The sequence below is a fragment of the Arvicola amphibius genome, chromosome 2 (assembly GCF_903992535.2).
Source record: "Arvicola amphibius chromosome 2, mArvAmp1.2, whole genome shotgun sequence".
NCBI lineage: Eukaryota > Metazoa > Chordata > Mammalia > Rodentia > Cricetidae > Arvicola > Arvicola amphibius.
The window spans coordinates 105,450,260-105,461,535 of record NC_052048.2 but is presented as its reverse complement, the minus strand read 5'-3'; the positions used below and the strand labels follow the sequence as shown (position 1 = coordinate 105,461,535).

The window sequence follows — 11,276 nt, the reverse complement described above, 5'->3', positions numbered from 1 at the left end:
TGACTTTCTTCAGCGTTGGACTATGAGGTGGAAGAGACAGGAGAAGTAAACAATTTCTCCTCCATACTGCTTTCTGTTATGGCCTTGTATCAGACCAACAGAAACCCAAACTAAGACATTCTGCTTATTTGGATCCCATTTACGTGGGGGTAAGCACTAGCTTTAGAAACAAAAAGAGACTATTAAAAAGCAGAAAATCAATACATTGACAGCCACAGGAATCAATATAAACAGAGCAGCTGTTTCGCTTACAGTTTACAGGAACCTCTGAAACAACAGGGGCAGCTGGCATACTGCAGGGGGATACAGTGTAGACTCTGAAGCCAGTGGCCATGCAAGACACCTCCTCACCTGAGAGAGAAGGCACCTGTTTGCCTGGAAGGAGCTCAGCCCCTGTTACATTTTATATATTTCTATCTGGATGCTATGTGACAGAAACAGGAGCCAGCAATTTTCAGAATTGGTAACTTGAGAACTAAGGATACAAGACAAATAGAGACAAACCTAGAAGAATCACGATGAAACTGTAGATCACTAAGAAGGGGGAAAAATCTGAGGAGGAATAAGGCAGCAACAGTCAGCTGGACAAGATGTCCCTTTGGTGACAGTTCTAGCCCTCATCTAGGGAACAGGCTCCAGCCAAGGCCAGATGGCTGAGGCGCTGTTTAATCAAGGACTACCAATTCTCTTTCTTCTGAGCAGCAGCATCTCTTACCTTTCAGGGCTTGCCCTGTATACCTCTCTCCTGCCAGTCTCTTGCAGCCTCACTGGTCCCTCCCACCAACCTACACTCCTCCACACACTTCAGGCTTTTGCTGTCCAGTGAGAACTATCTGATCTCCTTCCCTGGCACACGTGGAATCTGTTACCATGTCTGCATCAGAATCCTTTTCTCCTTTTCCTTCTCAGCCTGCTCAAGGCAGAACAGACTGAACCCAAGCTACAACACAAGCCCGGCTTTTGTCCTAACCAGGCCTGTCATGGGCATCCACGTCACGCAGGATTGCCAGTCCTTTCAGGTTTCAAGGACTTGGGGTCCCTCCCTGAACCGCTTGCTCTCTGCAGAGCACCTCCAGTCCTCAACCTGGCGTTCACATGCTTGGATTCCAGCAACTTTGGACTACATCCATGCTGAACACGAATGACTACATTTAAAAAGGATCATTTCTGGCAAAGTATAGTAACGACTTGCATAGTGTTTTCGTCGTATTGGAGATTTTAAGTTATCTAAAGATGAAACTAGATGGGTATGTATATGGGTTCTGTGCAGATTTTATACTTTAGGTTGAGGCTTGGACACTTGAGGATTTGGGTTCCTGAAAGGGATTCTGGACTCAATTCCCCATGGGGACCAAAGAATGACTATGTAAACTTATCTGAAAACCCTATCCCCAACCACTGGTTCACAATGCCTACCTTGACAGCCTCTGGTACTTAGATGTCCATTCCTTATCTGCCGTATGAATGAGTGGATGGGCGGCAGACATGTCGTGACCACAGCTGACCCCAGTAAACACTCACAAAGGGTGGGCTGGTTGGCAGACCATCATCACACTTGACTGAAGGCACCCAGGAGGCTCCTCTGTGACAGTCCTTACCCAAGGAAAGTCCTTAGTTTTGGCCTTTAGGAATGGAGTGTTGTGTGCCAGACTCCAATATCTCTGAAGAATGTTAAGTTTGGTTCTGAATCCTAGCAGGGCTATGAACACTTGGCATCCACAGGGATGTGTTGTGAAGAGGGGAGATCAGTCACTTGCCTCGCATTTCCCACAGGTTGTGACTAACAGATCCACAGGGCTCTCTTATTTACACAGCTCCTTTCTTCTGACACCGACGTCATTGCATTCCCAGCAGAATGAGAGTCACAGGCAGAGAATAAGAAACAAGCACTACGCGCGCGCGCGCACACACACACACACATACCAGGGAAAGCACACTGTGTATTATCAAAATATTTTATTGTAAAGTAGTGCATAGTAATCAGCAAACAGATTTCAGGGGCTAGAATGTGTAAAATGGTTATCATAAGCCTTTCCTCTGCCCTCAGTAACTACTTAGCAAAACAATGTTTACTATGTCTATCGGGCTGCCTGTGAACCTTGCACTACAGAAGTGTGAACACAGCACTTGTCAAGTCTGTAAAATCCTCAGAGACGCACTGACGAACCCAATTGCTTGCTCATAATTTTGGCTTGCATGATTTTCCTTAATAAGGACAATATTAAGACAATTCCTCAAAGTATAATTTAAGTTACTGAGTGTGAGTCTTACAAAACCCAAAACATTTCCATGTGTGTTATGTGTGTACCAGTGTGCACATGTGCATGTGTGAAAGCCAGAGGACAACCTCAGGTGTTGTTCCTCAGGAATGCCTATTTTTTTCTTAAAACATCTACTTACTTGTGTGTGTGTGTGTGTGTGTGTGTGTGTGAACTTGGGTTGTCATGCTTGGCAGCAACCACCCTTACACATGGAGATATCTCATGAGTCCCCATCTCATTTTTGAGACAGTCTCTCTGGCTTAGAGCTAGCCAAGCAGGCTAGGCTGGCTAGTCAGGGAACTCCAGACATCTGTCTGTCTTCACATCTCCAGGGGCTAGGATTACAGTGCATGTAAGCATGCATAAATTTTAAGTAAGTTCAAACTCAGGCCTTCATGCTTAAAAGGAAAAGGAAAGTATCAACCGAGCCATCTCTCCAGCCCAAGCACCAACTGAGCCATCTCTCTAACCCCAAATATTTTCTTTTCAAAAACTAACAACTCTAATTGTCTCAAAAAGTAAACATGTGTGCATTCACAACCACATATGCAGAGAAAAGGCACAAAAGCCCAAAAGTCAAGGTCAGGGTTATGTAAAGTCTGAGGTATTAATATCAATATATGGTGAAGTAATAATACCTTTGTACTATTTTATCAGAGAAAATTAGATTAAGCTGATTGGTTCCAAATGCAGCCAGTCCAAACAATGGTACCAGTGCTGTAAAGTGCACAGCACCTACAAGTGCCCTGGTTCCTTTCCCTCTCCTCTCCAGCACCCATGAAGCTGCCCTGCACAATGTCAGGACTCGGGCAGCTCAACTACTCCCTGACACATTTTGTACCACAAGCCTTGGATACAAAGGCCAAGGGGAACAGATCTGGTTGGCGAGTCCTAAACCTCCATGACACTGTCCTGCTTCAGATTTATCTAACTAAATGTAACTGATCAATTTGTTTTTATTTTCTGGGAAACTAACCAATGTTACAGTGAGTGCCTTTGTAATCACAAAATGATTAAACACCCTGAACCAGTAATTTTCAGAAACACACCATTAGATCCAATGTCCATGACTTAACAGTGTGATTTTAAATTCAAAAATATGACTTAATATACTATGCTATTTCCATTAGTACTTTTTTGGCACAATGTAAAAGTGGAACAAATCAAGCCATTGAGAACTCAGGTCAGCTGAAGGCTGCAGTGGCCTCATGAAGGAGCCAAGCTCTCACAGCTTATCCGACTGACACATTCGGCCAGGGGCTTTTCTCTAAGAGCCGGGCTCCAGGACATAACTGGAATCTACCAAACTGTCTACTTTTAACTGTTTAAATACTTTTATCTAAATTTTACTGTATTTTAGAACTTGGAAAAATGTTTCATTTAGAAAGGAGAAAACTCCAACTAAATAAAGAAAACTATTCACAAATATTTCTTTAAACTAAAGCTAAGAGTCTATAGAGTTCCCAGTACTGAATGCTGTTTCTAAGTCTAGTCTCCAGTAGTTGGTAATTTCTGGAGATTTACTGCTCCAGATTCCATAGAAACTAAGGACATCTGACGAGACAGAAGCAGCACGTCCTTCGTCCTTCTGTGTGCTTGCCAACCCCCAGCTGCACAAGATGTGACACTCAGGAGGAACAGGTCTGTGCCTGTCACAGGCTGTAGAGAAACAGCCAAGCCATTCACCAAGCATGCAAGTATTTATAATTCTGTACCTAGAGAAAACAACACCAAACGGTTCATCTGACATACTATTTCCCATGGAGTCTGGACTTTACAGCTTCCATGCTAGCTTAATATTTTTAAACAAAACATTTTCAGTGGCAGAGCCCCAACTTAATTCTTCAGAGGCTTAGCTTCATGGGAACTGATACACTACATTCTTTTCCAGACCTGCCGCACAGTTCCCTCTGCCTGGGTGCTGCTGGTATCACATACAGAACAATATTCCATGGAGGGTGAGGCGGGGGGCTATCCTGTGTCCTGTAAGATTTCAGCATCCTAGTCTCTACCCAACAAACACAGTGCATGCCTATCTGTGGCGACCCATGTCACCAAAGTCTCTGGGGGAACAAGATCACCCTTAACTAAGAGCGACCCTACAGGTCAGAAACAGAAGAGCGAGCGGGTGGTGGTGCCACAGGCAGGATGGCGCTGTTTATTTCTCAGTTTCAACACTTGAGACAGCGTGAACATTAGTTACAGAATGCGGTCTGCCAGCAAACCATGAGAAGCCGCATGGGACTCTTCCTGAGGCTGAACCAGAGCTCCCACCAGGCAAATGTGGTTCCACGTTCAATCAGCATCCAGGTGACACTGATGCTCTTTGAAGGCTCCATGTTTGTGGGTGTGAAATCTAAGAACCATTTTCCAGACCATGAGTCTGCTGCCAGAGGACATCTGGGCCCTGTGCAGCTTACAGCTGGAAACAACCAGTCAGAGGAAAACAAGGTCCACAGCAACAGCTAGGCGTCATTCCTCAGATCCTCAGAATAGCCAGGTGCTATTCCTCCTTTCTTCTCCTTTTCCTTTCCTTTCTCTTTTCTTGCAAGTTCTTTAGGTCAGACATCACGTTCAAAGTCTTCCGAACCCACATAATCTAGAATCGTTTGAAGCCACGGTTAAAACTGGAAAGCACATGACTGAAGAAAGCCAGGACGGAAAAAGTCTGAACCATACATACCACAATGACCATGGCGTTGACCAGCAATGGTGCTGAGAACACGAGAGAAATGAACATTCCCCGGGAATCAAAATACTGGTATTTTGCAAACGATCTGTTTTGGGGAAAAAAAAAATAAACAAATGAAAACAATTATTGGACTCTCAGTCCTGGGGGGGAGGGTGACAAAAGAACAGCAGTTAGCAGTCTGGGGTCACTGAAGAGTCTGCATCAGTGTAACACAACGGCAGAAACAGGCCTAACGTTTCTCATAAATCATAGAGGAAGAGCTGCATGCCCGCTACAGCTGCTTGAGAAAGTACTGTGTCTAGTACTTCCTGCTCCCAACCACCTAGTGAAGTAACTGCCTGTCTGTGTAAGAGACTTGAAGGCTGCATGATTCCAATTTTCTGAGGGGTAAAAACCCAGGCAGCATGTTGAGAGCAGTGAGACCCCAGATCCTGAATTTCTTGTAATCCCCTGATCTGAGTGCCTACAGCTGCTCTGAGCACGAGACCTTCAGGAGTTCCTGATGGCAGGAGAGTGGTTTCTGGTGGGTTTGGCTGGGGCGTGGCTATCTCTATATAATCTGCCCCTGAACACAATGAAGGGGGCATACTTGGGAATTCAAGGATGGCCCATGTCTCTGTCTCTCTGTCTGTGTTTTTTAACCTCCAGCCCCTTGCCCGAATCTCGCGAACTGTGTAAAAGTGCACCGAACGCAGACATGGGGGTGCGGTGTGCGGCAGCAGCAGAGGGTGGGAGCTATCTATGGCGATTTCTCTCTCAGCAATGTGGGAATATACTAGACCGCTGTTTTCACTGACTCGGTAACAGTGATTGCGAGCCTGCTGCATGAGCTATGGGTTACAGCAAGAAGACTAAGGCCAGATTGACTCTTACAGGAAGTCTACCTTCTGCAGAGAACGAGGGACTCAGGCAGAGTGCATATTAACTTACTGAAACAAAGCAGGGAACATGGGAAGCTCTGGGTGCAGAGAGTCAAGACTAGTCTCTGACCTGAAGAGGGAATCAACACAAGTCTGAGGTGGTCGTGGGGCCAGCAGGAGGGGCTGCAACAGAGGCCATGGGCATCAGTACCGTTCTGGGCCTTTCTGATTGATTAGGAATATGTGGGAATGTTTTGAGTAGTCTCTACTGAGACAGGAGAATCAGGAAAGACAACTTAGGTGCCAGGGCTGGGAAAGCAGGGAGAAGACTGTGGCGGCTCTGGCACTTCCAGGGAAGACGTTTTCTAGAGGAGAGGGGAGAGGTAGGGAAAGGTCTCAAAAGCACAGCACCTACTCAGCACCTTCTAAAACTCCCACCTTGGAATCCTGAAACTCAAATTACTTTACAATACTTGTAATATTTGCTCACAGATTGTAACTTGATTGGCCAGCGCCTGAAGCCTCAGGTGGTACAGTGCACAGGTACACAATTCTTAAAGCATCTCACTGTTTTTGTAAGCCTCTAAGGCCCCCCAACCAGAAGGAGATATCTCCAAAGTGGCACTAGGATTTCTGTTTAATGACATATAGCTTCAATGAGGAGCTTTGACTATTTTTATTAATAAAATAAAACCATTAATCTTCAGTTCACAACAAAAATATTTAACTGTTTTGTTTCTTAAGGCCTAAGCCTATATATACAGGGTGCTCAATATTTAAGTGGCCACAATTCCTGATGATCTCGGTTTCCCTGTAAGTCTCAGGCTTTCTTGACGAGGTTCTATATGATAACACCACCACAGAGGGAAACTCCTAGGACACAGTCAGGAGCACGAGAGCTGACTTTACCTCCAGTTCATTGCAGCCGCTTCATTGATATACTCAGCACAATAGACCAACGCGACTAAGAGAAGAGAGAAATCACGTTAGGATCTCATGAGCAATCCCTATCACTATAGAACAAGAGCATACGTTTTTACGTATAGCAACAGAACACCAGAACACTCGCCGAGAAGTGCAATTTCCATTTTAGCTTGGATGCGTTAGGACTGTGAAACTGCGAAGCTAAAGGACTGGCACGCGAGGAAGATGCCAAGCGTCTCCGTGAGACTCCTGCGAAGCCACGCTGCACTGGCGGGACTGCCATAGTTCAGGTGAAGGAAACAACTCTAAGGTGTCATTGCTCTTAAACTTAGAAAACTGTCCCACCTTCCAAGGCACTGCCCTCAATACCCCGCACACAGTTCTCATCCTCATCCCTGCCCTTGTCTGCTCGAGCCCATGAGCTTCTACACTGCCTGCAGAAAGGCACACGAGGACCCTCGGCATTTTCCCTGCACACCACAGCTCAGTTCTTATCAGAATGAGCACTACGGTGGGTAACAGAACAATTACAACACATCTATGGCTATCTACAGAATGTGGGGGTCCCCAAGGACACTAAGCTTAGAGCCCTATTTTGCTCTCCAGGGCCCACAAGAGTCAAGTGTTTACACCTGTAGTTATTCAGCCTTGTAACACTTCCTGCGGACTGTGGTCTCTGACCTCTGATCCAGCTTCCTACCTGTCTTCCACCCTATATTTTAGGGGCTCGCTCACTTATCTGCAATTGGGACAGATATCATGCCTGGGCCATCCAGTTATTAACTGATATTTTCTTACTGACATTTTAGTGAGTATCCTTTTGATTTAACTGTGGGGCCTAATATACTGATTGTCCCCATTTGGTCAAATACCACGATTCTTATGGCGTGCCTGCTTCTCTGTAATCTTTCTCCATTCTGGATACCTAATCCCTTCCCACAGTTTCTAAAGTCATTATCTTTAAAACTGATCTATCTGAAATAGTATTTTATGTGGAGAAGGTCTCTTAATTTTTCATCTAATTTCCAGAACATGCAATGTGGAACTAAGCCCAGCAAGAAAATATCTGCATGAAAGACATGCCATCCGGGACTGAACTCAAGCAGGAAACTGTCCATGTAAGAGGCAGCATAACAGAACCACTGTCTTAGAACGCCTGATGTTCCATATGCTTCCTGGCCAGCCTGAAGTGAAAGGAAAACTCCCTTCAAGTTCAACGTCCAAAGATTACTTCACGGTTTCTGTAGAGAACGGAAGGTTGGGGAAGCCCTGTGAAAACATAATTCAAACAAGCCCAGGACAGTATCCCAGCAAAGCACAGGGATCCCGCTGTCTCCTACTCACCGAGGCACAGGAAGTGTCCGATCTGTAGTTTATACCTCTTTGATGAGAAGCAGGTGAGGAGCAGGCACAGCACGTGGAAGACGACAAGCCCTAGGAGCCAGGGCTCTGTCCAGTCTGTCTCCTGTAAGGATACAGTGTCAGAAACGTGGGGGTGGTGGTATATCTGCAAAACTGCTTTCCCGTGGGTAATAAGAATGGCCGGTCCCTGTCCCTGCATTTTGGGATAACACAGCTAAGCCTCCCAGACAAGTGGGAGCAAAGAGAGGAAAGAAACAGCAATGCTTCGGTTGCAAACACATCCAAGGATTTTATACGAAGATTTCAAAGTCTGAGCACACAGACTGGAAACCATCGCCCACTTGCCTCTTTGGACTGGTGAATACAATTCTTCCCAAGCTGGGTGAAACCTAAAGGGTTATTGCCATCTAAACTAACAAGCTGAGTAAAGAAAGTTGGCCTAGTCAAGGAGAATCACTTGGAGTGTGTGAAGCTGCCTAGAGGAAGCTCTTATCAAGGCCTGGAAATGATCCTCCTAACCGGCAGGACCGAGTGTCCCCAGCACTTCTGTAGTGCACACAGTTCGCTAGACAGTGCTTCATCAGTTCCTTAGGGATCATCTTCACAGATGATCAGGGTCCATACCTCAAGGCTCAAATCTTTCTGACTGTCCTCACCCGATACAAGGTTCCTAGTTCAGATTTCCCAGTACTTCCCCCACGCCCGCCTATGTCCAAGGGTACTGCTCCATAAAGTAAGACTAGTTCTGGAGTGTGGAGTCCATTGCACCTTAATGAGTCTTCTGTGCCATACCAGAATGACCACTGAGTCAGTCCAGAGCCCGGTAGAGAAAGCAATGCACGCTGCCTCTGCCAAGATCCCACCAGCGTGGGCACACTGGTGTTGGGGGTGCAGAGGTCGGCCTGTGCATATCCAAAGTCGGCCCCATCCAGTGGAGCCACGGCAGGCATACTGGTGTTGGGGAGCCACTTTTGTTCTTAAAAAGATAGTAGCTGGGCAGCTGCAACCATAACAGCCACAGCAGGCACACTGGTGTTGGGGACCCAGGGCACCGCCTGTGAGCACCCAGGGTCTGCCCCATCCAGCCGAGCCACGGTAGGCACAGTGGTATTGGCGATCAGGTCACCGCCTTTGCGAACCCAGGGTCTGCCCCATTCAGCGGAGCCACAGGGCGACTTCAGGAAGACAGCGTGCCCGCGCAGTCCACAAAAGAACTAGCGACTCCCCACCGCGTGCCAGCGCCACCCAGTCTCCATAGTCCGCAACTTACCATGATCACCGCGGGGATGCTGACCGGGAAGGTTCTGACCGAGAAAGGGGAGGGCATCACGCAGCCGGGGGATACCGACAACCTGGAGAAGTTTGCGGCTTCCGGCAGCCAGGAAAGTCGCCTAGACTTCTCGCGAGATCTACGGGTACGAACCAGGCATTTAGTTCTCGCGAGATTTTTTTTTTTTTTTTAAGAGGTCCAACTTCCCTTCCTACGTTCATGAGTTTCTGTAAGCGGTGTGAAAAGTGGTTGGTTCTGCTTCTTCCAAACTCCTCGGAAAGCTGCTGGTTCCACAGAAGCAGCCGGCGGCTGGGGCCAGTTTGCCAGGGTCGGACAGCACCCTGCAGGGTCGCATGCTGTCCGGGAATGAATTGGCGAGCTCTTAGGACTCAAGCGTCCTCACAGACCTGGGATCAACTCGGGCGTCTGCACCCCACACCTGGAAAAGACACGGCGACCCCCGCACAAACCCGACATAAATATAGCGTGCTCCTCAGAGACCTGGGTGGACGTGTCGCCAGTCCCGCAGAATCGGAATGAGCTCCGCATCCTCACCACGGACCCGGGACAGATGCAGACCCAGGCTGGGAACTGTGTCTGTGCTCCCCACAGAGCCCTAATGAGCTGGATGGTTTACACCCACAGAGTCGTAATAGATGACATGGCATGGGCACCCTAAAGACCCAGGATGAATATAGTGTCAGGTCCCACAAACCTTGGATAGACATAGCGTCTGGGTCCTACAATACACATAACTTTTCCTCAGAGAAATGGGATGCCAGTGGTGTCTGTCACAGACCCGAGATAGACACGACTTCTACCTTGCAGGCCAGGAATATGGTGCCCATGCCTCACAGACCAAGGATGGATATGATATCTTCTGCAGAGACCTTGGGTGTGCATGGCATTTGGATGAACAGGTTATTTCCACCCCTCAGATACAGTATTCATCTAGCTCCACAGACCTGAATGCACACAGAATCCTACATACCTAGATGGACGCTGTCCTCCCTGCATACCTAGGTGACCATGGTGACCCATCCCACAGATCCTGGATGGACACAGGTACCTGATCCCACACACCTAGACTGAACACAGGATCTGAGCCACAGACCCAACATGGATGCTGACTAAAGGCGTCTCTGCAGACGGGCTTTTCAATCCCACAAACTAGAGATGGAATTGTGTCCATACGGCATAGTGAAGCAGACCTACCCGAGAGACCGGGGTGCCTATGCTATCTGCCCCACAAACCACGATGAATACACAGACAGTGCCCACAGATGTAGGATGAACACAGCATTCAGTCCGTTAACCTAAGATCGTGGTGATTCCCCTGCAAGCTTTACAGCAGGAAGGGAAAAATTGCTCAGAGTGAGGTAAGAATGAAACTCGGCTCAGCCTGGTCTTATTGTAACCAGCGCTGGACCAGGACGTCTGGAGTCTGTTCTTGATCATTTTACTTTGGTCATATTTAAGTACAACACAATTTTGGAAAAAAAAATCAGATAACAATTAGCTCAGTCCCAAGGCGTGTTTACCCTGAGATTATTTACAAAGTATCTCTGATCTCTGGCTTTTTTTTTTTTTAAGAATGGGGACTCTTGACTCAGAGACAGTGCCCAGGATCTAGGGTCTAGGGAGCTTGACGGAGGTGAACATAACACCTGTGTGTGTCAGGATTGGCCTGGCCCTAAGATAACACAGAAGTCACTTAGGCTTTTATAAAGCACAAGTGACCTCACTCACATGAATGTGTTTTATGGCCTAAAAACAATGCTCAGGATTTAGGAGGAAAGGGTCTAGGATAAGTAAATACAAAAACTGTGGGAGATATGGGCATAGTCTATCTCATCAGACATCAAAGGATCACCAAGTTGTAAAACTGTGTTATCTCTGTCGGTCCA

The 11,276-nt window shown here is 47.0% G+C and overlaps 1 protein-coding gene across 1 annotated transcript; it reads right to left on the bottom strand.

The window, feature by feature from the left end:
- Positions 1-4,390: 4,390 nt before the first annotated feature.
- Positions 4,391-9,490, bottom strand: Tmem18 (transmembrane protein 18). Its single transcript, XM_038319087.2, has 5 exons — positions 9,370-9,490; positions 8,082-8,202; positions 6,723-6,777; positions 4,945-5,038; positions 4,391-4,860 (listed from the first exon to the last, which is right to left on the bottom strand). Exons 1-5 carry the CDS (start codon positions 9,424-9,426, stop codon positions 4,765-4,767), a joined length of 423 nt encoding a protein of 140 aa, XP_038175015.1. The 5' UTR covers positions 9,427-9,490; the 3' UTR covers positions 4,391-4,764.
- Positions 9,491-11,276: the final 1,786 nt, after the last annotated feature.

Bases quoted from the DNA above. Each gene is read 5' to 3' on its own strand.
- Tmem18 (XM_038319087.2), bottom strand. From the start codon at position 9,426: ATGCCCTCCCCTTTCTCGGTCAGAACCTTCCCGGTCAGCATCCCCGCG. The intron at 8,203-9,369 runs GTAAGTTGCGGA...GTATCCTTACAG, and splicing joins GCATCCCCGCGGTGATCATG to GAGACAGACTGGACAGAGCC. The intron at 4,861-4,944 runs GTATGTATGGTT...AAACGATTCTAG, and splicing joins TCAACGCCATGGTCATTGTG to ATTATGTGGGTTCGGAAGAC.